Raw genomic sequence first — 24,279 nt, forward strand, 5'->3', positions numbered from 1 at the left:
TTTTTTTTTTTTTTTTTTTTTTTTTTTTTTTTTTCTTTTTTTTATCTCCCGATGTTTGTTCGCTTTCTTGGTAGCTGATGATCTTTTCATGAACGGCGATGCGAAGCGTTTTGAGATTGGGATCAAACAAACGGTTGTCGTGCGGAGCTGGCTGGCTGGGGGATTAGCCTGATGTGGTTTAGTTTCGTTAGAGAGGAGGAGTTCTTGTTTGTATTCCTTCCTCATCCTGTCTTTGGCATGTTGAGGGGTTGCCTGTTTTGGGAGATGCTTGCTGCTTTCTAGTAGATGAGGTTGTTGCTGCAGGTGGTGCGAGGTGTTTGGTTCTCTGTTTGGAACTGGAAGGGAAGGGTGGATCGCGCTGTCTCTTTGGGTGTGCTGTGCTGGGGATGGGGAGGGTGTAAGTAGTAATGCGATGATTGATGGTGGAGTACAGTACAGTGGAAGACTTCATCTTCTCTGGCAAGGACTACCGTAGAGGTGATGGGGTTGTACTGTATATTGAAAAGCGGTAGTCCTTTGGGTAAACTATAACCACTCGATATACCTACCGTATGCACCATCCATTCAATGCATCCAAGTCCAAACGGTTAACCCCCCCCCCCCCCCCCACCAGACCAAGACGAGCCCAGGGGCCCCCCCCCCCCCCCCCTTCAACAGAAAATGCACAATCCAGTGCATTCCCAGCTTCCCACCATCCTGCCGAAGTAGTCGACCAACAGTTCAATTCACGTATCAAACCACTCCCCGGAGCAGGGGGAAGAGAAAGAAGAAGAAGAAGAAGAACCCATGGCCATTGCCATCGCCATTACAAGCAACCCCTCCCTCCCCCAAATCCTCCCTGGACCAGACAAACAATCCCATTATGTTGTCACGACCATGCTCATCGCATCCCCCATCCTATCCTTACCTTCCCTTACCTACCCACGACATGACCTCCCTGCTTCCCGCCTCAGCCACCATAACCGGCCCATCCTCATGCCTGTCAAGTAAACGCGTAGCATACATAACTACATGGCCATGACATTCAAACCCATAAGCCAGAGGCAAACCAGCAGCGGCATGGAATTTAGTACCCACTCGATGCCTGCCAGCCTGCTTACTGCTTGCTTGCTTGCATCCCTCCATCCATCCCTCCATCCTTGCCCACTTGCATGTACTGTACTGCACACCCTCAACCACCTAACCTAACGCCCGAGGCACGGTAAATCAACTTCCCATAATCCCCGACTCAGATAATCACCAACCTCGGGATTTGCAAAGGCAACAGAACAAAAAGAAAAATTGGGGGTTTGTCCTGTCTAGGAAAGAGATCTCCCCTTACCCCTTCGGTCGAATTGTTATTGCCTACGGGTTACGTTACGGGGGTTGTGCTTTATACTTTCTTTGTTTGTGGCCCTCATCTTTCGATGCTGAGGGTGAGAAATAAATTTTGTGGGTCGGGGTTTGAGATCGTTGCTCTTTCTTTTGGGGGGGTAGTTGGGGTGTTGAGTGGTGGGATGGGGGTCCGGTGTCTTTTTGTCGTTGTCTTTGGCAAGGAGTATCTTCTATTTACTATGTACAGTACAGTAGAATATGACTAGAGGTTTAGTTGTTGATGCTAGAGGAGAAGAGGGGGGGAGTAGGAGAGAACTATCCAGTTGGTAGCTTAGTTAGCGAAGTGGCTATATTAGCTTATGGTAGGCAAGTTAGTCCTGTCTGTAGTGCTAGATTGCAGCAATCATACAGTAGGTGGCTCTACTAGCCACTAACTTATAGCTGAACCACGCCTTGCTGACAGAACTGTACAATCAGCACAATTCAAAGGAAAATTCACCCCCCTCAACTACACGGACTACTCCGTACCTTTTACACGTTACACTTTACACTTCACTTGACTCCCACATCAAAAGTCCCGTATACGTATGCGTAGAACCGCAAACCGGGAACGGTAAAGCCTAGACCCCAAAAGTATAAACAGTAACCTACCCTCTTTTTCTCATCCCTCATCCCTCCTTCCTCCTCCCTCCTTCCTCATCCCTAATCCCTTCCTTTCCTTACGGCGGGAGCACCCACAATACTAAACCAGGATATCCCATCGTAGTCGAAAATCACCCGTTCTTAGCCGCCGTCAGTGCGTAGGGGATTTTCCCGGGTCCAGACGGTCAGTCAAACCCATGGACCCATGGTAATCCCGGCAGCCACACACAGAAAGGAAATTAGGACCGACATGCCCTATGCACCTAACCATCTATGTTCCATGTGGAATGGACCGCTGTCAGACCAGGGAGGGGATGGGAGAAAGTTTGGGCAAGGTGTGAGGTGTGAAGGGGGGGGGGGGGTAGGAAGAGGGCCATTTCATGGCTGTTTACCTTTCGGTCTTCCTTGTTTGTTTGTGCCTTTCTGTAAAGTCACTAACGGTAAAAACGGGATCTAACTGTCGAGGTACAGTGCTGATGGGGAAGGAGAAAGGTCTGGGCCCGTGACATCCTTCTTGTCTGGTTCGCACGGTGATCGGGCTAATTAAGTGGAGTGAACGGAGTGGGTTTTGCTAGACTAGCAATTCTTCCGATTGTGGTGGATAGACAAGTGGGAAACTGGTTCACCACCCACAATCGAGAACGAGACTCCATTTCCGCAGCGGATGGTGGGGCCGCACAGCCGGTCACTGCGACTAAGTTACTTTCCCACTTAGGGCTCGGACGGGTACGTTTTGGACAGGCGGACACGGTGTTTACATATCATCTTCAGTCATGATTGAAAAGTTGAAGGCCGGTACTCATCGGCTTTCTCAGGCGATAAGTTAGAGCTCTGGGAAAGATCAGTCGCACCGAGGTAAGAAGGATGCATGGGAGTACTGGAGTACTGTACGTCCAGTCACAATTACTCCCATAGTCCTGACTCCCAAACAGGTAGGTCGATAGCGATGCAAGCAAAGAAGCCACCACTTACGTAGCCCCTCTAATTTAATCCGGAGATTAGATCGCAAACAAAAACCGTCTCCAACGATATTCCCACAGCGGGATTAACATCGAATCATGTTGCTCGCTTGGAAGCCAGCAGAACTGGCAACTGACCTAAGGATGATGATGGTCAATAAACAGCATCACAACGGCAATAGTCGGCTGGCTAGTCGAGAGCAAGCTAACAAAGCAGCAGAGCTATTCTTCAATGTCGAGCCGGGTTTTCACAGTCATTTCCGGGCGAAACTATAGCCACAAACCGGCCCTTCCAACCCTGTTGGCACATCCACCACACCCACACGAAACCTTTGACGGTTGACCGGGCACGGCGTCCGCATGAGTCCGACTCCGACGAAGGCCAGTCCCTCTCGTAGCTCCGGTAGCCCTGAGATTTAATCACTTAATCAAGCCCCGTAAGCGGTCTCCGCTATGCTGAGGTTATGATAGAGCCCCCCTCCCTCCTTCATCGACAACCAGGCTGATTCTCCTGCCGACTAAAATAACGCTCCGTGCCCGGACTGAGGCGGCTACAGCGCGGAGAAAATTCCCACCCTCCATCTGGAGCAGAGAGTGGCGTTGTAGGCAAAGCTTTCTACTACCGGATGTGTATGTGCCAGAATCTCCCCTCCGAGCCAGCCAGGACCAGTTTGCGGTTCCGTCGGGGAGGGGAGCTTATGTAAAATGACGCCTTCGGTAGCGATCGGCCTTGAATGGTCTAGAATAACCCGGTTGGGAGTCTGCTTGCTTGTTGATGTATGGTGGTTAAGTGCTCTAGCTTCCATCGCCCGTTCCTAATCCACGGAAACGTTGGTTGTTATTCTCTTTCAAGTTCGAGTTTAACCTGCCGCTGACTCATGGGGTCCGTACAGCGTGCGACGCAACAAAGAAGATGCGCGTAAGCTTAGTCATGAGGGCAAAAAGCAATCCGTTCATGGGCAGTTCGCGCTTCTCAGGTCGCAGGAATAAGTCTTTTGCGTTGCGATTGCCTGCCGGTAGAGCAGATCGAGTCTCCAGAACCTATTGATGGGTCTATACCATGTTTGTATAGAGCACGTTCGCTTTCTCGGCCCTTCCCATGGAAGATGGGGCCGCAGATATGGAGACCAGACGGAGCCGATCCGGCCGAAGTCGAGACCTCCAGAAAAGATAGACAGACCATGTCTGAGTGAGTAAAGTGAAACAAAAGAACCAAACCCAGACCGTGTTAAGCCAGCGGAGCTCCAGCGGGAGAAGCCTTCGGTGGCTAGATCGCGATCCACGCGCAAATCATGTCGGAAAGTATCGGTCTTGTCGATGCTAGAGGATTGCTGCTGGCCTGCTAGCCTGCTGTTAGATTGGAGTCGGAAAAATAACTCATTTCAATCCCACCCATGCTTTTTCTTTTTCTTTTTCTTTTTTTTTTTCCCCTTTACCGCACCCTTCCTCCCCCCGCGGGATGGTTGCATTCGGGGAGATTAGACACCCGCCATGGGGAACAGGAACCATATCCGCCCTCCCCCCCAAAGTAAAAAGCCTCCGTTCTTTCCATGGTTCAATTCCTCCCCGTGTTTTTGAATCAAAGGACATGAGGAGAATAGAGTAGGAGGAAAGAATATAGAAGGAACCAAAAGAGATAAAGAAAGAAAAACGCGATCGGCATCAGAGTGCCGAACGCCAAGGTACCAGTTGAGTACCAACAAACCTTTGCTCTTGTCCGGATTTAGCAACCCGGGGGTGACGGCTGCGACAGGACTAAGGCAGGTCAGTCGACCACTTCCCTAGGGCTGGCCACTGTCTCCTGCCAAGAAGGACCGAGCCGCTCAAGATTGCATTCACCCCAGTCGAGATTCTTTCCATGGAGAGGTGATGTGGATGTGGATGTGGTAGAAGACAAGGTAGTTTGAAGTGGGATGCACTGAACGTCATGACAATCGCGGGAAAGCCGACGCCGGTCCGCCCGTAAGGGAAGGAAGAAAGGAAGGGGAAGAAGTATGGCTGTATTGTACGGCGTTGTCCATGCTGTAAGGTATTTTGTATGGTAATATATACATACACTACGTGCTAACTATATGGACAGCTACCAAAGTTGCTCGAAGGATGTTTACATGCACAGATCCATGCAATCCTCAGTACACTGTTTCATTTCCCACAATAAGATAGGTTAATTGACAGTAGAAGTAGGCAAAGTATAAATGTAGACAGGTAGCTTCAGCCCGCCTTGAATGTGCCCGGAGACTATGATGGATATGTATCGTATACGAAATGGATAGACCAGGCAAGCCAATGGTTATTCGATAGCAAGTGCCCGCCAGTTGACACCAAATATCCAGTGGTCTCCAGAGCTATGCTGCATCCAGCTAGTCTTCAAAGGGAGTGACGATGTGATGATGATGGCTAGTCTGCCTCCCTAAGGAAACGGCCTCGACGGAGGCTATCACAGACTAATATTAGCCCAGTGGGGTCGAGCTGCGGGGCAAACTTGCCAGTGGTCGGCCCTGGTTGAAGTCACGGCTTTTGCCGTAGGTGCTAGGCTATATCCATTTCACGAGTGGCATGAGACTCCAGAATGATTGTCGCTGAATCCCCTCCTCAAGAGAATACATTCAAAGATGATTCTGGTGATGACATTGGCCGACAGGTCAACTAACAGAGTTGGAAGGCAAAAAACAGGGAAAATGGGAAAGCAGAGGAGCACGCCCTGCACACTGAACTCTGTCTAAAGGTCAAAGAAGCAATTTGATTGATGAGACCATTTGCCCCGGCAATTAAAGCGAGCCGGATTATTCCTCAAGGTTCGTGGTTCAAGGTTCAAGAAGTGGGCAGACGTAAACCCTCAGTGTCCCTAGACTTTTCGGGATAAGTGAACGGTGAGACAGGGGTCTTGGGGCTTAGTATGGGTGTTTAATGCAGTGGCCAACGTGATGTGCATATTACCCCCCAGCCGCCGATCACTACCCGGAAGCAAGATTCAGGTTTGATCAGAGACACGACAGGGGGGGGGGGATTTTGACAAGTTGGAAAGGCAGAACATAAGAGACAAAAGAGAAGGATGAAAGAAAGCCAAGGGAGGCTAAATGGGTCTCCACCTTGAGTTACAAAAGCAGCAGCTACTGCGACCGTTTCTTGGGGTGCACTATTGTCTTTTCTCTAACCTGTTTTTGTTTGACACACCAAGTACGCAGAACTAGGAGTGTCGGATGAAGGAGTGGTGAGGAGGGATTGGTTGACACCCAAAATACGAGTCATGAAGAGTGAAAGAAGTGACTGATTGCACCTTCTATGAGAGCTTTAAATCTCCATCCATTGATGATCGCAACCAGTGGAATCTTCAAGCACTGGAGCGGGGACGCCGGGGAGTCGCATCACCTGCCCTCTAAGGTTTGGTCCTCGATTAGGGTTGTGCCTGATTTGGACCTCGTGGGAAATGGCCGGGCGAAGCGAAACTGGCCAGATAGAGGAGATAGGTACTCCGTACCATCAATAGTCATTTAGCGTAGGTATTGGCTGCTGTCTAGGAGGCTGGGTTCCTAGGCAGCCTCTATTTTAGTAAACGGTCCCGCTGCATCAGCATCGTCAACGTTCTTAGTGTCGCTTGCTGGATCCGAAGTCTTAGGTTCGGATCCGCCCAGTCGATCAGATTCTGGATAGAATGAGAGGGGACTCACCAGGCCACATCCTGAGCGATGTTCGGCTGATCCGCCCAGGGGCTTTAATTTTATTTCTAATATTTCCCTCCCTTTTTTGGTTCTTCTATCTCTTCATAGGGTTGGGTTGGGATTTGGACACCTCGCCGGAAGCGGAAGCAAAGCCCCCCGTCGTTCGGTTTAGAAGAGTGGCTCCTGGATTCTGCTCGAGGGAGCTTGATGTCGTCGATGCTCCGCTTTTCCCCTGTCATTCTCGGCGCTTTGGCTCGGGTTGGGGCTGGGGTTGGGGTTGGTTTCAGCTGTTGAAACTCTCTTAGCCATCCACCGTTCCATTGCCCGCTCGATCTCGTAATCTCTAACAAGTCGTTGGTGGTCTGAGATCAGCAAGTTCACGACGATAAATTTTTACTCATCGCATGCGATAGATAACCACGCCAAGAAACCCCAAGCGTGTTTATCAGACAAAGTGAGTACGCCCTTGTTCGCAGGCCGACCGCTGCAATTGAACATTAGCGGAAGCAAAGTGTCATCGTCGCATGGGCACCCGTCCGTCTCCTTGTTAATAATAATGTTGACAGTGGCAGGCAACTTTCCCCACTTGATGAAGCAAACTTCGACCGAAGGGGCACCTCACCAGGTCCCATACCGTATAGGTCCTAGAGACCATGCTAACGACTAATCACCAGCAACTAGTCGGTAGTCTGCGTGTTGGACCGGGCCACTAACCACTTCTAATTTCCACCAACTCAATCGACACGCCTGATCGTTTGGGAGCACGGCCTCTCCACAGTTTCCCTTACCGCCGTCAGACGTGTGTTGCTTATGTGTGCTTTCGCCTGATCAAATCATAAGTAAGGCAAATATGGTCATCCCAGGGAATAGTGAACCAGGTAGGGGCGGGATGAGAGGGTCATCTACAAGATCGGGTGATAATGAACAGGACGAGAGAGGGATGAAGAATAGGTAAGAAGCAGTGCTCCTGTCAGGGACGTATTGTAATCCCGTATTATTTCATGTATTGTGGGCGGTACCGTATTCTGTATTGAGCTCGGTTCCGTGCCCCGACGATGACTGTTTGTGCAGCCAGTTGCTAACTAACTTCATTTTACTGCACTTGTCGCATTAACTCGGGCTTCTAGCCTTCGCAATGTAGCATACAAGGTCATTCGGATAGGAACGACAGAGGTTGGAGGACTATTTGGGACCAATCATGCTTAGTGTCATGCATCCGCCAAAAGAAATACTATGTAATGCTAAAGGAGTAGGAGGGGCAGCTTTGCAAAAGGAGATAGTACATACAGTACTCCCTCCAAGCTATTGAGGAATCAAGAAACCGGCCGGTGAGCGGCAAGCGACCGGAGGAAGGCACGGAACGATGAACGCCGTCTCAAACACCCTGCATCGATCAGAGTTGCATGCCAATGGCAAGCTTAAGAAAAGCCTGACACCGTTGCTTGCGTTCAGCCTAGTTCAGCCTAAGAACCCCACCCACCCGTGAGCATGCCATACACATGGCCTCCCTGAGAATATGGTACAGTAGTTACTTACAGAGACTCGACCTCTCGAGTGCGGGAGCCAGTCATGCCGGTAGCAGCATCCCTCGATTACGACGACTTGACTAGCCTCCTTGGGAAAATCTCCAGTTTCATCTTTCCCTTCGTCTAAAATCTACCTCCGAAGGAGAACTTGACGTTGGGTTGACACCTGCGCAGAACTGGTCTGTACCGAAGAAGAAGAACATTCAATCCTGCAAACAAACCCTTTAGGTGGAGTTCGCAACATCGATGCTGGGATATCGGACAAAAGGAGGCCCCATATGCGCAGCATAGTACAAACAATGCTTACCTGCTGGACGCGTGCCGCATATGTTGTGACTGGTCGGTGGACGAACACAACATAGGTTGAACAGCGGTTGTCTTATCATCCGAGACAGAAGGTTATGACGAGCCCTGGCATACATATGTCCCGGCAGGCTCACATGGAATCGATGCACGAGGAATGTTCCTACGGTGCTTAATTTGGCTCAAGATGGCAACAAAGCGCATCGATAGCTTGGGTAAGGAAGTCAAGGGTCTTTCCCCTGAATCGAGTACCAGATTCAGGAATGTTGAAAGCGCTTGGTCATAGATAGGGAGGGACGGTGGTATCGTTCATGAATTTCTGCTATTTCCCGCTGGCCGACCCCAAAGAACCTTTATTCCCTTCTCAATGCCCGTGCCAAGCCCCACTACCGCTGAAGCCACCGTCTGATTGTACGAAAGGCATGGTGGAGCAAAGCCACTGATGATATTTGACAGGCCAACTTCCACCTTCAGGAAGGCGTCTGGGGCACTGGCGGAAGATCGAGAGGTAGATGAAGGACCCGTGCTATCCTATGAGTCCATCCAAATTTTGGCTTTGAGAGTGACTCGATCACTGCCGTGAGTGAAAGCTCGATTTCCTTCCCTCGAATTAATGATTAGGGACGTAGATGTTCACTGAGACATGATGCAGGAAGCTAGCTGCCGGGAAGCGGCAGGATCAAAAGCCCACCAAAATGGCAATGATTGATCAGCCGCTTTCCAGGCTATGGGCTGGGGTTGCACAATCTGTAGCAGTAGTGACCTCGAGGAACGTAGATGATTGACTAATGCATCGCCTGCCCATGAGTGAGAAGAGGAGAATGAATCATTCGTCGAGCACACTGGTAGGCAGTCTCTCTGCTCATTCACACCAAGCTCGCTATAGGGAGAATGGGAGAGAATGTGTGTGATATGAGCGATGACGGCATTCAGTTGCAACAGTTGCAACCCATCCATCAAGCAATTTATGCCCAGGTCTGGACTTGACGGGATCTAACCCATATGTGGTGAATAGAGTGATCTTGATTAGTGGGGAGGCCGCGGAGGGAGGAGATGGAGGAATGAATCGTTGTGGTGGTGGTGGTGGTGACGGTGGTGGTGTGGCGCTTGCGGGAAAGTGGGCACAAGGCTGACAGCAGCAAGTCAGATCGGCTGTTCTCTTACCGGAGTGTAACCAGATCGAGTCGGGTCGCGTATGGCGGTATTTTTCTCTCTGGTCTGAACGTCCCGTGGACTAAACGAGGGAGAAAAGAAATGGAATGAAAAAAAAAAAAAAAAAGAAAGAAAAGAGAAGAAAGACAAAAGAAAATTCAGAAAGAGCGAGGAGAGCACTGAGGCTAGAACCACCTGTTTTAGGTGAACTAAAATTGAAGTTCTGATGCAGGTGTTTTTCTCTTTCTCGCCAAACTACGGAGTACTCCCTACTTACTGTTCTAAGACGATCTCATCGAGGCAACATCACCACCATCCATGGCTCCATGCACACCAAGTGGAGGCTGGCTGGCTGTCAGGGCACGGCACCGCCTGGTCTGTTCTCAAGGGCCATTGCCCTTAAGTATCGGTCATCTGCATCCTCCCTGGGCTGCTCGGGTAAGTCATGTCAAGGACTGCGATCGTCTGTGGCCTCTTCAATGCCGCGCCATAGAGTTCCAAGCCAGTTTTCGACCGTAGAGAAGAAGGATGGATTGAAAGTCTTAACAGGATGAGGTCACTGAGGTGGTATCATGCTGTACGGACCCAGCGGTATTGAATTTTACTGTTAAGTTACCACCCATCAGACTAAACTAACGGCTACTGTATCGTGCCTAATCCTCCCGCCGCCAATCTTCCACCATCATTCATTCCAGACCAGCCAATTCTCGCCTCCATCGCAAACCTAAAATGACCACCTGAGTGGATATTGCAGCCCAAACATGCCAATGGGAAATTCTGTGTTCAGTCAACGCTTACTTCATCTTCTGGAACGATTCAAATTCGTCACTGGTCAGTCGCATACTCGTAGTCCAAGGTCCGGAGGGAGGATGCAACATTGCCTCAAGCAGGATCCGCTCCGTACTCTTATCTCTATCGAGACTGATGGATTATTTACGGTAGTCCAACGCGATATATCATCACAAGTATACCTAAGTTAGTGGTAGATACTGACCCTCAAGGCAGACCCACTGGTCCCTGCTCCATGTGTGTCGGCAGCGTGGGAATAATAATAGACAGTTCTTGAGTTACCTCCTCACCTAGCTACAGGTTCTCAGACCGAGCTCATTTTGAGAAGACCTGAATCACCTGAATCCCAGTATTGACTCAGTTGTAGTAAGCATCTGAACCTGGGGTTCTAGCTCCAGGCGGCAGATCTGACGGCGGAGAATTGATCGGCAGCCCGTGGACATAATATGTACTGTACATAGGGACTGTACATGCATACATGCATACGGCGGCGTGCTTTCCACTCGGCCGTCCAGAGTACGGATGAACAATGTGAATACCTTCGCAGTGATGCCGTTCTTTCAGGGGTTTTACTTCCATTTTCTTGCTGAGTTTTCCATGAACCTATCTGCCCAGGGGCTCTGCAAATCCTGAATGCATTCGATCCGCGATAAATTCGATGTTTTGCATTGCATACCAGTCTCTTCATTGCTGGGCTTCTGCGGTTCTTTGTTCCATCTTTGTTTGACCTTTTTCCGATTGCAAATCGATTATTTCGTCAGAGAAGTGAAATCCCCGGTGTCTGCGCTGTTTACCCAGTTTCAAGTGCATTGGCGATGGCTTTCCTCCTTTCAACCCCCATCACCCCATCCGCCTACCTACCCACTTCACCGAGACTGCCTGTCAAACAACAATTATCAACCCAAGAAATGGTGTTCGAGGACCAAATGTAAGCCGACAGCCATCTTCTGCTGCAAGGATGTTTCTTTTTTTTTGCCCATTTTTCTTTTCTTTTTTGTCTTCCAGTGTGGCAGGAGGAGCTACTACACTGCATTTCTGTTCCCCGTCGAATTCCCTTCCGTGCTCCTGTAATCGTTAATTGTTTTCACCACCATGTCGCTGCAGGCTGTGTTCAATCCCTTGAAGGAGTTTACAGAGTGTTGATATTCAGAACTTATTGGTATTTTTCTTGCCAGTCAAAGCTTGTCTGGTCGATTCTCTATCTCACACTTAAGGAATGTCGCGGTTGTCTCTGGCCCTTCTGCTGTGCTGCAAACATCCTGGTCAATATTACACCACCTTCCCGCTAGTAACAAGCTCACTCTGATATCTCCACTAACCACTAACCACCGAATCCCTCTGACGCTGTCCTGCCCTCCATCGCCGCTGTTTTTGATTGCCCATTTTCTATTTTTTGATTATTGTTTTCCCCCAGGAATATTTCTTTTTCTCTAGATTTAATTTAATTTATTTTCACTGTAACTCTTATTTTTTTTATAATATTTTCTTTTTCTCTTCCAACGTCCCCTCTTCTCTCTTTCCCCTCTCCCTTCATCTTTATTTATTTATTTTTTTCAATTTCCCCTTTCCCAAAGATCTTAGTCTTGTATCCCATTCCTGATCTGGGATAGTTGTTTGTTGATTGGGAATATTCTGTAGTGATGAAGGATGGGTCTCTTGCGCAGCTAAATAACGACCCTGGACCCTCCACATTACAGTCGCACTCGCATCGCACCGTTTAACCAACCCATTAAGCCAGCCAGGCCTTTGATTTCCTCCCTTCCCACATAACATACACACATACACACACAGACACAGAGACAGACATCCCTTCCCTTCCCCCAGTCCAGAGCCACACAGACCAGCGAGCCACTACCGTTGCCCTTCAGCCTCTCTTTAACTTTGGTCCTTTACCTGTTCGTCTGTTTCTAGTCAAGATATCCTTCCCGCAACCGTTGTGGTGCCGCCCCCTCCTCTCTCTTTCGATCTCTCCCATCTACTTCCTCCATCTTCCCACCGGGACTCGACTTCGAATCCCCCCTTCCAAAACAAAAAGAAACAAACATTCCTCCATGTCTTCTTGACTCTCTTCCTAGAACGTTTTCTATTATTGCCAATTATAACGAACGCAAATTATCAAAGATAACAAAAGGAGGAAAAGAAAGAACCCACCAGGAAAAGAGACAGAACATTCGTCCACCTACGAGGAGGAACAGAATCAAAACAAGGAAGACATCTTTTGAGGCCATTTGAGGTCAGTCATGACCGGTATGGTTCAGACTGACCTAGCTCATCCACCCGCAACTAAATTCAAAGACGAGCCTGCAGAAGATCCCGTGAGTGCTTTCTCTCTCTTCTCTTCCTCTCCCTCTCTCTGTCTCTCTTTCTCCTACTTTCCTTCTCCTCCTCTCTCTTCCTTCATTCGCTGCCTTAATACTATGAATTGATATTCTTCCTTGCTCTGTCATGATTCCCTGTTTTGCTTCTTCTGCGCCTTTTCTTCAATTGTATCGTATCGGGTTCGTGGCTTGGCCTCCATCCAAGGACAACCCAGTCTCCCGCGCATGATCTCTCCCAGGAGGCACCTGGCAACAATTGGCGATATCGACCCCGACCATATCCCGACAAGGGGGACCATCATCGACTCTTACAATTCCTGTTACGACAACAAGCAAACATTGCCTTTCGCCAAGCCGCCGGCCTGATGACTTCTGTTGTACGTTGATTTCGGCTGAACCCTCGATGTGGCAAATGCATAAGCCCCGTCCAAGCCGCCTTTCTTTACTCTGAATGCCAATGATTTTGAAATACTTCACATGAGCATTTCAGGGCATGCAATTCGGGGTGCAAACAAATCATCCCGAGAGATTCCCTGGTGCAACCGCAAAGAATCAGAGCCCAAAGCTCAACCTTCCGACTCTCTAGCGATTTTGAGATTCTTCCCGGAGTCATGCTGGCTGAATCAAGAACCACACCTTCCGCAGCATGCCCAAGGGACAGCTGTAATGGTCGTCACAGACTGAGAAATCAGCGTGCTTACGGGGCCTGAGGAAGCACAGCCAATGACCTACGCATGCCTGGTGCTATGGGAATAGTAGATTCCACGGCGACTGATGACCGTTCTCCGCTCTTCGCTAAGAGATACGGAGCTCAAGGCCTCCCTTTACGGGCTTTTCTTTATCTTTCGTCCTGATTAATTTGATTTTGGGGATATGGACTTACACTGTTCCGTCAGTCACTGGCTTCAGATCGGGGCAAGGACTTGATCTCTGGCACTGACGTTTCATCTGCTTCTACATGCTTCTCATCTCCTCACACTGAAAATATAATTGGGGGACAAAAGCACCCTGCTCAATGATAAGTGCTCAGGCTAACACCTCGCTCAATTCAAGCTTCGGTATCAAGGCGCGCAGCCCCCCCATCTTCAGCATCCCCGACCTACGACCCTCATACAACCACCAAAGCGACCGGGTTCCCCCCACCAGCCTCCGACCACCTTGTCTTCGGGGAATTATACCCCTCACCCATTAGCGAGCGGAATTTTGCATCATCATTCCTATGCTCAATCGCAGGAACAACCTTACTACGCACCCCAATCCTCCTATACGACAGCGAGTGCGCCGAGTCAGTACCCGTCGAGTGGTAAGTGCACATCGTCAGTTCTAATTTCCATTCCTGGATGCGATGGCTTATTGACGATTAAGGCCCCCCCGAAATCATGGCAACCACCGCGCAATTGCAGAGGCCATATCCTCCAATCTATCACACGCCTCAGTCTAGTTCGCCCGCATCAGTAGCGTCACAATCCCACGAGCCGCACGGTAGAAACATCTACACACAATCACCGCAGATGGCGTCTCAGATGTACGGTTACCCACCCTACTCGCCAATGAACCCCGTTCAGCCTTCTCAATACGGCCCAAATGCATCGCCTCAGCAGCATCCACTTACGACCCAATCCTTGATGATGCCACACCAGACCAGTACCGCACAGTTGCCTCACCATCCCACCCAAGCCCCAACCGGTGCTATTGCCAGCAGCCCCACCTCTACAGTACAGCAACCGACTCCCCCCCAGAGGACGATGCTAAATCCACCGCTCCCTGCCACGACTGCTGCACCCATATCGACGAGTAGTGTGCACCACCAGGGCTCCAATGTCGGCGCAAGCTCTAATGCAGCACCCGGACCAATCCCTGCCACGACACCTCTCGTTGTTAGACAAGACAGCAATGGAGTTCAGTGGATTGCGTTTGAATACTCTCGGGACCGGGTTAAGATGGAGTATACCATCCGATGCGACGTTGAGTCTGTTAGTGTGGATAATCTTAGCTCGGATTTCAGGTCCGAGAACTGTGTATATCCTCGTGCATGCGGCGGCAAAGATAATTATCGAGGCAACCGTCTGGTGTACGAAACAGAATGCAATACCGTTGGTTGGGCGTTGGCGGAGCTGAATCCTGCGTTAAGAGGGAAGCGTGGCTTGATTCAGCGAGCTGTGGATAGCTGGCGGAATAGCAACCAGGATCCCCGTCTTCGAAGCCGCCGTGTGAGAAGGATGGCTAAACTGAACAGACGACAGGGGCTCCCAGCACAGCCGCCACCCCACATGGCACCGTCGACGCCGGTTGTTCCGGGTATCCCAGCTGCCAGCATGGCTACAGCCGCCCCCCGCCCAGGCCTGGGACCCTTGACTATGGGCCCCCCGCAGCTACACCATCACCATGCCCAACCCGATGGAGGTGCAAACCATGAGGAAGTCAGCGGTATGTACCAACATCACGTATGAAGTACTTCTTGTCCCGGCTCTGTTGCACAAGACGAAGCCAGTCTATCATGCTGTATCATGCAAACTTGCGTCAAGTTTATTGAAAAGGATAACCACAACTGGTCCCCTCTTCACTACAATAGTGGATCGTGTACCCTCTGTATTTTTATGTTGTTTACTTCTCGTTCTTCATACCCGATTTGCCTTGTGTGTGTTTCAGGTCCGCCGAATCTGTTTTTGTTTGCCTCAGCCACGACAGTTTGCGTCTTGCGTAGGCTAATCTCATAATTGTTATAATGTCCTTACTAGGTCCATCTGACTTTTCGAACGGTATCCACCGTCCACCTACATCAGATCATCCGCCGCCTGGTCCATCCCCGACAGATATCCGCGCTGCTCAAGTGTTTCATGGGTTTCACCCTTATCCCACAGCGGGGAGTATTGGCGGAGGACCGCGAGGCCCTTCGATACCACCACTTCTCCGTGACAGTGGTATAGGGGGTCTAGGACGGCCCCCAACTGTGGCGACTGCTAGCCGCATTGAAGAAGTGGACGAGGACGAGGACGAGCAAAACCCCAGCACTGAAGCTCTCTTCGGCACTCCTCCCGGGGGTAAGCCTCGCAAGTTTATCCTCGTGGACGACACCCAACGGGGTGCCCGCGTCCGGGTTAAGGTTTCTTTGGACTTAGTTGACATGGATGAGATCCCGGACTCCTATCGGCGGATGAACTCAGTATTTCCCCGGACCTATTTCCCCGTCCAAATGCGAAGCCCTCGCACTTCCGTGGTACCTGGCGACCGGTTCATCAAGGATCACTCCGAGCTGGACGACGAAGACGAAGAATTGCCGACCGCTGGAAGAGTCATGGTTCCCGTCCCTCAGGTTGATGGTGAAGGTGAGATTGCAGTTCCACGATTGTCTCGAGGCCGACGACGGAAGGAGGTTCTCCTCAACGACTTGGCTTATCGGATAAGCTGGAGCCAAAGCCGAGTGTTTGCAGGACGGATGATGTTTCTGCAGCGATCCCGTACGTGCCCCATTTGTTTCTTGGTATAGTGACATTGATCTCAGGAACATCAATGTTACTGTAAGCTCGTGTATCGATGACAATAACTAACTCCGATGGTCTTTGGGTAATAGTGGATGCATACCGTAACAAAATGCGCGCCGCAATGCTGGCGGAGGGCCAAGAAGCTTCGGCGATTCCGCAACATTTCGAGACGCGAGCGGGAAAGCGACGCTTCCTCGAGCGCAAGCGACGAGTCACACCAGCCCGAGACGCCACGGCACATATTCTGTCTGCCTCCCGACGCAGTGCCGAAGAAGTTGAAGCTTGAAATTTCCAACATGAACCAATCCACCTTTAAGCAAAGGTCCGGTCCGCTGCTCCGCGACTGCTCCGTTACGATTTTCCTTTTATCTTGTCACGCCCTTCTCTTATGTGACGTCTTTACACTTTTCTCGCGGCACTTATGCCGCCTTTCGTTGCACACACTCTCTGATTTTATTCTTTCTGAAACATGTGACGAGATCTCTTTCGCGGAACATCACGGATGTCAAATGAGTTGTAGATATCGCGCTGAAATGAGACCATGACGGTAAGGAGAAACATGGTGGTCTCGTGAGATCCAGTGGTGGATCGGGAGAGACTTCTTCGGTGTGTCGTATATTCTATTTGGCTTACAGTTGTATTCTTGCGTGACGATTTATGATGACTCTACAGACGCTGCGCTGAACATGAATGACAGAATGACGTTATGACCTGGTTTGGCTTAGGAGAAAGGTTCGCGGGCGTGGCTGTCTCTTTGTGAAATAGGTTTCGCATATATGCATGCTGTATGTACGATTCGTTCCACTGCGCATAGTGGCGGAAGGAGGGACAAGGCTCGCTCTTCTTCATTTGCTTATTGTTTTGGTGCCAATGCATGATTCCGTGCCTCACTGCGCCTCCGCGAGCAGAGAGACTGCAATTTTTTCGACGTAAGTCTGAGACAAACAAGTATCTGTTCGCTGGGTGGCTTGCGACGCCACAACGTGATCTCCGAGGGGGGTGGGGTAGGAAATATTTTTGTACTGCATGAGGGAGAGGAGTGACCGTTGTATGAACAAAATAATGTGATCGAACTATGTTGGGTCAAACTATGCGGATTCGACTGGCGAGGGTCTTTTGTTCTGTAGAGTCCATGGATTGAAGGTTGTAACCGAGAACCACTGCGGGTGCAAGTGACCGCGTCCGGAGCTCGGATGCGCCCGGAAGGGGATTAGTGGCAGACCCTGAAATAAGCAGTGGACCCTGGGCGGCCTGAGGTTCTTCTCTTCTCCGCATCATTAGGATGGAATGATTCAATACTACTTCCGAGTTCCTACTCACTGACTGGCTGCTTTCGCTCTTTCTTCTGGGCTCGACTAAACTAAGTCTTCGTTGCCTGGTCCACCAGCCGCCACCACAACTCCAGCGATGCATGCGGTAATGCCTTCAAAAATACGAGCTCGCTTGTTTTTTCTGCCTCTCAAGAAAAGAGAAGAGAAGAGAGCTCCGTCCTCTCTTTCTACGTAATTCATCTGATTGATGATCTCCGATCTAGAGTTGGTATGTGAGGAATTCCCACCCGCTCTCTGTCTCTCTCTTCTCCCTCCCCCCCCTTCACGTCAACCCATCTGAGACATCTATCTCCCGCATTGTTCGCTACGTATGAATGCGTCCAGACGGTTCTTCTCGCGCTGACCCATTTAGGTTTCATGAGATCGTATTGCTGTCACCTTCCATTGTTCGTTCGCCGTCGTTCCTGGGACTTTCCCATGGTCATCTGAGAAGAGTAACCGTGGTTCTTCTCACTTGCCCATAGCAGCTGTTCTCGTTCCAGTCGCTTCCTCGCTCCAGTATTGACTTCCCATCGCTGCCCACCCCTAAACCCTGTCGGCTGCTTTTCCTTCGTCCCTGCCTGATTGTGCTGCTATTTTCAGGACAGCCCGCCAAGCCGTTGCCTCCCGCCTTGCTTTGTGCAAAGCTGCGTTTCTTTTCCTATTTTCATATAACTCTCTGGCATCTCCTCCATCTATCTTTATCTTATCTAGGCCTTTTTTCTTCTTTGATCGGCTCTACTTCCTACGAAGCCTTCCTGCGCCACCTTGGCGTGACCAGTCGTTTCTTTCACAGCCATGTCCGGGCTAAAACGGGTTGCTAGTTACAGCGAGGGCGATGACGGGGCGGTGGTCGCAGGTTCCCGCCGGCGTTCATCGCCAGAAGAGGGGCGTCTTATGGACAGCAGGTACTGCAGCGACATGGATATGAATCGTACTATCGCATCACACCAGAGACACAGTCAAGCGTACAACGACGGGAATTTGGAGCCCGTGCCCGAAGGTCGGAGCTTGGAGCACACACGCACCCAATTCACCGCGACGCCGGGCATTGACAATATGGGGCCCTCGGCCGTGGGCGGAGGCATCAGTGGTATCGCCCTTGGCGTTGCTAATACCCATGACCGCCAGAGTGGTGTTGACGCTTTCAGGGAAACAGCCGGTCCATTGTACAATATCCCCGCAGAACGAGACTATCACACCACTGGCGCCGACAACCCGTATGTCCCCGCACCGCCGCCACATTCAGAAGGAACCGTTAACGCCAGCTCGGAAACTCTGCGACCGCGCGATTCCTACGGGTCGAATGTTGCGCTGGGCGCGGCGGGTGCAGCTCCGGGACAGTTGACGCCGACTACGGCGCCGTCTCAGCACAGTATTCAAGATAGTCCTTATCAGGGGGTGGGGGCATTCAGTGAAGGGCCCTACCAACGGCAATCGGTTTATTCTACGCAACATTACCCGCTCACGTTCAATCCGGATGAGATTGCCGATGACGGGGACGATGGGTTTGTCAACGTGGCGCCAAAGGGTGTGTCGCCGTCGAGTCATCACAGCTTTAACGGAACAGCAGGTGCTGCCGCCGTCGGGGGAGCCGCTACAGGTGGGCTTTTAGGTGGTTTGAGGGGCTTGTTTGGGGGGAAGAAAGACTCCAGTCCGTCGTATGGACCGGTTCCTGGCCAAGGGCTGGAAGCAGCCGAGAAGGGACAGAGAGCTGGCTCAATAGCCGGAGCAAGCCGTCGCAAGCGCGCATGGATTGTGGGACTCACTCTCGCGTTCATTATTGTGGCTGCCATAGTCGGGGGAGCTGTCGGAGGCATTTTGGGTAACCGAAGTCACGATGGTTCGGCTGCGGCAGACGGGTCGGGTAGTTCCTCCGACGGGTCTTCGGACTCGTCTGATGGACTGCTTGATAAAGATTCTTCAGAAATCAAGGATTTGATGAATAATGCGAATCTGCACAAGGTCTTCCCGGGAGTGGATTATACGCCATGGGGAGTGCAGTACCCGCTCTGCTTGAAGTATCCTCCTTCCCAGAACAATGTCACGCGCGATCTCGCAGTTCTCTCGCAATTGACCAATACGATCCGACTATATGGTACCGATTGCAACCAAACAGAGATGGTGCTTACTGCTATCGACCGCCTCGAGTTGACTAACATGAAGCTTTGGCTGGGCGTGTGGATTGACAGCAACCAAACGACAAGCGAGCGCCAAGTCAAACAGCTGTACAACATCATCGATGACGCAAATGATACCTCGATCTTCAAGGGAGCTATCATCGGTAACGAAGCTCTATATCGCGCAGGCCCAGACATTGCAACTGCCCAGACAACCCTGATCAGCTACATGACTGATGTCAAAAACCACTTCAAGCAAAACAGCATCGACCTCCCCGTGGGGACATCAGACCTGGGTGATAACTGGAATCAGGAGCTGGTTGACGCAGCAGACTTCGTCATGTCCAACATCCATCCGTTCTTTGGCGGTGTGAAAGCCACCGAGGCAGCCAGCTGGACCTGGACTTTCTGGCAAAACCACGATGCTCCGCTGACTGCAGGCACCACCAAGCAGCAGATCATCTCGGAAGTGGGCTGGCCCAGCGGTGGGGGGAATGATTGTGGCGATGGCGACAATTGCCAAAATGACACCCAGGGAGCTGTGGCAGGTGTTGACGAAATGAACCAATTCATGTCGGATTGGGTGTGCCAGGCTTTGGAGAATGGGACTGAGTATTTCTGGTACGTCAGTCTCTTGCTTCTGATTTGACTATAATCCTAATCAGTTACAGGTTCGAGGCCTTTGATGAGCCTTGGAAGGTTCAGTACAACGTTGAAGGCGAAGAATGGGAGGACAAGTGGGGACTGATGGATGCGGCGCGCAAGCTGAAACCAGGCCTGAAAATCCCCGATTGCGGCGGCAAGACCGCTACATGAGGTGTCGCGCTTTCCACCCATTACTCTCTATCCAAGTCCCGACTATTAGTGTCATGGGTCTTTCGATGTACACACGAATCTCCGACATACACCATGTTTTAACGATGCACGGATTAATGGCTTGTTTTCAATCTCTTTGCGGTGTTTTGCGCTCCCTGTTTATCTCTTTGCACGGATGTGAGGGTGGCTGTGTTGTCCTTGACTGTTGGGAGGGCTGTTCATGTTACCTCCCGTGCCATGCTGTATGTATATAGTTTGTTGATAGTGATGGTCTTCAGCCACCGACAATTACTTGCAAATATCATCTATACTTGCGTTGCTGGAGCCTTGCATGTCCGCGTGCTGCACTCTATGGATGACTGGCACATTGTCTGGTTGTGTCGTGTCGTGTCCTCCAGATGTATGCTTGTGTTTGGTATTCCAACTTAATCCTTCTCGCCCACCAGTCCTCACGGTTCCTCCTCCTCGACCTGCCGGGTATAGTAAACCCTCATCTCCCAAAACGCCTCCTTTAACTCCTCAAACCGCGGCAACCGCACCGACCCCGTCCGCGCCACGAACCGCTCGATCCCGGCGGAGCCCGTATCCTCCAAGGGCCCGCCGACCACGCCCACCGGGTTCCGCGCCAGCAGCACCTCGAGATGCGCCTTCTCGGCCCCCGGACAGAACAGCAGCGAATTGGGGTTGACCCGCTCGAACCCGGCCGGATGCTCCACGACGGTGATCCCGAGGGAAGTGAGGAGTTGGCGATCGAGGGCGTTGAAGACGGGGTCTTGGGCGTAGATTTGTAGGGGTGTGGTTGGGTGGTCTGCTGTTTTCGGTTTTGGTTTCATGGTGTTAGTCTTGGGCGGTTACTGGCTGATTGATCGCTAGAGCGGGGAAGGAGGGGGGAAGGGGGGTTTCCTTGGGGGCAAGGGTTGGGTTGTTATAGGCGTAGGCGTAGGCGTACCACTAAAACACTCCACCACACTCATCAACGCATTGAGCTGGTAGAGGGAGACGCTGCGCCGGTCGACCCAGCCGCCGCGCAGGAAGCCGCTGGGACTGCCGAGGCCGATGCAGATTATGTTGGTGATGCGGGTTTGCGATTCGGGTTTGCGGGTGGGGGTGGGGGTGGTGGTGAAGGATGGCGGCGCTTGTTCGGGTTTAGGATCTTGGTCTTCGGGTTGTGGTCTTTGCTCTGTTCGCGCTGGTGGCTCTGGTTCTGGTTGCGCTGGTGGTTCTTGTTCTTGGTTTTGTTGGGCTGGTTCCTGTTGGGCTGATGGTTCTCGTTCTTGTTCTCCGAGGTAAAACTCCCGCCGCACCGTCGCGGTCAGCGTCGTCGCGGTGGTGGAGGCGGCCCATTTCGTGCGGTGGGCGCGGTATTGCGTGAGGAGGGAGGCGAGGGTCAGGGATTTGGGGGCTTCGGCGGGTTGAAGTTCTTCCTGCGGTTGTTGTGCGTTGTTTTGCGGGCGGGGTTGTTGGCGATGGGCGCGGTGGGCGTTGCCGGTCGTCGTGACGTGCGTCCAGCCGGTCGCGTCGGTGATTGTTGTTCGTTTTGTGGCGGTGGTGCTGCTGGGTTTCTTTTTGCGGGAGGTGTGTGGCATTTTGATTGTTGGTGGTGAGGGTGGAGGATGGGGAATTGGGGGGAAGGGGGGAGTGATTGGTGGTGAGGGGATGCTGGTGCTGGATGCTGCGAGTTGCGAACTGCAGTACAAAAAAAAAATTGGAGATGCGGGGCGGGGCGGTGGTGGTTGGGCTTGGAGTGGGAGTGGGGAGGGGGGATCGGATTAGGTGAGTGGGGTTCTGTACAGCCTGGAACTTAACCTGGAACTTCGGGCTTAAGCTTGCAGTGGGCTTGAGATTGAGTGTATCGATATATGCAGCACAATGGCTTGGAATGTCTCAATCACTTGTCATTCATGAGTCCAAATGGCGATCTGTAAAGCAGTTCATGTCTCACATTTACAATTGATATCTATCTACCCTCCACTCTGCGTGGGTGTTTCTGCGCTCTTGTTGTATAGTACTGTTGTGTTCTCCGCATGACGATCCTATGCGATTGTCTGGAATCGTGATAGCAAGCACAATGCATCTAAGGCTGACTCCATTGAGAACTAATTTAAAAAGCATTGTGGAATCTACAATTCTCTCTCTCTCAATACCCTTCATTCAGACCGGCTTCACGCTGCAAGCCTCCGCTGAATAATCGGTGTTCGCTCTTGGGCACCTCCCGAAACTAACTGCATCCAGCCTAGCCCACGGCCCCCTCGGACAGCTTAAAATACCACTCGGGATTGCATGACCTGCCATTGACAACAAACCGAGTTGGTGAACTTTGTTCCTTGTCAACCCATCTTTCATCATGGCTGAACACCCTTCTTTCACTCTCGCGGCTCTCTGTAAGTTCCTCCCAATATGCGTGGTGTGAAAAGCCAATGACCACTAACAGCCACCTAGTGCCCGCCGGCGGCATCGCCGGGTTCATGCGAACGGGTTCTAAGCCCTCCTTGATCGCAGGTGTGGGTTTGGGTCTTTCCTACGGATTCGCTGGTATGTTCTCTGCAGGACGCTTGCGCTGCTCTTGCGCTGCTCTTGCGCTGCTCTTGCGCTGCAAGTCTTGGGCCTTCTATCCGAAGCCTGTGACTGACTCGTCCCAGGCTACCTTATCAAGGAAAACAAGGACTACGGCACGGAGCTTGCGCTGGGAAACAGCATCCTCCTGCTCGGCTCGGCCATCCCGCGGATCATCAAGACCAAGGCCCGGGCTCCCATGCCTCTGGTCCTCGGTGCCACCGGTCTGCTGGCGTCGTTCTACTATCAGAAGAAGGTCCGGGAGTTCAGGTTTGGTGTTTGATTCGCTGTGTTGGATGAGATGACTACCAAAGGCTTAGTTGCTAAGTTGATGACGGGGTCTGTGGACGCCCTGTGTATTTTTACTGAGAATAAGATGCTGTATGTTATCTGCTAGGCTGTTCTACTCGGGCTTGCGATTATTCGCACCGCAATCTAGATAGATAACTGGCCCCCGACAGGATTGGGGGTCCCTCTGAGCCAACCATCGGCTAGTTCGATGTTTGAGATTCCCCTTAGTCGAGCGGTGAGAAGCTCTGCCATGATCTTCTGCTTTGAATCATTCGACAGAGCATCAGACACATCATACCGATATACCGGGTCGATGGTTGATACTGTTTGCTTAGTCAGCGTGCTCAGCGTGAATAAGTTATGTAGCCTATAAATCATCAAGACAATGGTTCTATAAGTCGCTTTAGGATGATGGAGAATTAGTCTCAACCATTCTTTGAAGTTAGAATACGATGTAGGACTGCCGTCCCGGGTAGATGCATTGAATGCAAGGACGGCTATGAGGAATGACAGTAGAGCGCGACCCGAAATTTCGGCTTCGGCAGGGAGCTCAGATCAACATCGCGTACCTCGACTCAGTACACTTTCAGTGTCAAGCCAGTATATTGCGTCATTGCCTCCAGAATGGCTAGAACAACTCGGGCCAGTGTGCGATTCAAATCGACGGCATCGCAAACCAAAGTGACCAAAGTCTCGAAGGCGTCCAAAGTGTCAAAAGGCGCCCCGACGCGCAGCTTGCGACTCATGCTTCAAGAAAAAGGTCCGCCACTGATTCTCGAGCAGCAGCTGCCACCACGCTATCGCAAGAACTACTGTGCTATTCTGATACTTTCTTAGATACAATGCGATGCAGAATCCCCGCAGTGCAATTGATGCCTTCACCATAACCTTGCCTGCACATATACAAGGCTTAAACAGTGGGTCGAGGTTGCGCCTGAATCTTCATCATCAGCTCCATATTTGCTTTTCCAAATGCCTAACCATCTCTCCAGAAGTACTGCTTGCGATGCCGTATTAGAGGACGCAGCACAATCGAAGACGATGC

The 24,279-nt window shown here is 51.2% G+C and overlaps 6 protein-coding genes across 6 annotated transcripts; 4 read left to right on the plus strand and 2 right to left on the minus strand.

Moving 5' to 3' along the window:
- Positions 1-49: 49 nt before the first annotated feature.
- On the minus strand, positions 50-558 carry BO86DRAFT_208853 (uncharacterized protein). Its single transcript, XM_025666815.1, has one exon. The coding sequence runs from the start codon at positions 449-451 to the stop codon at positions 188-190; it is 264 nt and encodes an 87-aa protein (XP_025530765.1). The 5' UTR covers positions 452-558; the 3' UTR covers positions 50-187.
- Positions 559-6,565: 6,007 nt separating this feature from the next.
- BO86DRAFT_386450 (uncharacterized protein) lies at positions 6,566-7,020 on the plus strand (the record flags this gene model as incomplete). Its single annotated transcript, XM_025671331.1, has 1 exon — positions 6,566-7,020. A coding segment is annotated over one exon (314 nt), but the record flags the coding sequence as incomplete, so codon positions are not given.
- A 6,643-nt stretch (positions 7,021-13,663) lies between these two features.
- BO86DRAFT_208941 (uncharacterized protein) lies at positions 13,664-16,620 on the plus strand. Its single transcript, XM_025666817.1, has 4 exons — positions 13,664-13,965; positions 14,028-15,089; positions 15,401-16,120; positions 16,234-16,620. The coding sequence occupies exons 2-4, from the start codon at positions 14,042-14,044 to the stop codon at positions 16,428-16,430; spliced, it is 1,965 nt and encodes a 654-aa protein (XP_025530767.1). The 5' UTR covers positions 13,664-13,965; positions 14,028-14,041; the 3' UTR covers positions 16,431-16,620.
- A 1,315-nt stretch (positions 16,621-17,935) lies between these two features.
- On the plus strand, positions 17,936-20,509 carry bgt3 (putative cell wall glucanase). Its single transcript, XM_025666818.1, has 2 exons — positions 17,936-20,195; positions 20,246-20,509. The coding sequence occupies exons 1-2, from the start codon at positions 18,253-18,255 to the stop codon at positions 20,388-20,390; spliced, it is 2,088 nt and encodes a 695-aa protein (XP_025530768.1). The 5' UTR covers positions 17,936-18,252; the 3' UTR covers positions 20,391-20,509.
- A 330-nt stretch (positions 20,510-20,839) lies between these two features.
- BO86DRAFT_305677 (SRR1 family protein) lies at positions 20,840-21,976 on the minus strand (the record flags this gene model as incomplete). Its single annotated transcript, XM_025667666.1, has 3 exons — positions 20,840-21,198; positions 21,343-21,563; positions 21,684-21,976. 3 exons carry the CDS (start codon positions 21,974-21,976, stop codon positions 20,840-20,842), a joined length of 873 nt encoding a protein of 290 aa, XP_025530769.1.
- Positions 21,977-22,734: 758 nt separating this feature from the next.
- Positions 22,735-23,602, plus strand: BO86DRAFT_453922 (TMEM14 family protein; the record flags this gene model as incomplete). Its single annotated transcript, XM_025677027.1, has 3 exons — positions 22,735-22,771; positions 22,830-22,922; positions 23,030-23,602. 3 exons carry the CDS (start codon positions 22,735-22,737, stop codon positions 23,224-23,226), a joined length of 327 nt encoding a protein of 108 aa, XP_025530770.1. The 3' UTR covers positions 23,227-23,602.
- Between the last annotated feature and the right edge of the window lie 677 nt (positions 23,603-24,279).

Source organism: Aspergillus japonicus (genome assembly GCF_003184785.1).
Source record: "Aspergillus japonicus CBS 114.51 unplaced genomic scaffold BO86scaffold_7, whole genome shotgun sequence".
Classification (NCBI taxonomy): domain Eukaryota; kingdom Fungi; phylum Ascomycota; class Eurotiomycetes; order Eurotiales; family Aspergillaceae; genus Aspergillus; species Aspergillus japonicus.

Coding starts and splice junctions, on each gene's coding strand:
- BO86DRAFT_208853 (XM_025666815.1), bottom strand. CDS start 451: ATGAAGTCTTCCACTGTACTGTACTCCACCATCAATCATCGCATTACT.
- BO86DRAFT_208941 (XM_025666817.1), top strand. CDS start 14,042: ATGGCAACCACCGCGCAATTGCAGAGGCCATATCCTCCAATCTATCAC. Junction 15,090..15,400: donor AAACCATGAGGAAGTCAGCG/GTATGTACCAAC, acceptor TGTCCTTACTAG/GTCCATCTGACTTTTCGAAC. Junction 16,121..16,233: donor GATGTTTCTGCAGCGATCCC/GTACGTGCCCCA, acceptor TTTGGGTAATAG/TGGATGCATACCGTAACAAA.
- bgt3 (XM_025666818.1), top strand. CDS start 18,253: ATGTCCGGGCTAAAACGGGTTGCTAGTTACAGCGAGGGCGATGACGGG. Junction 20,196..20,245: donor AATGGGACTGAGTATTTCTG/GTACGTCAGTCT, acceptor AATCAGTTACAG/GTTCGAGGCCTTTGATGAGC.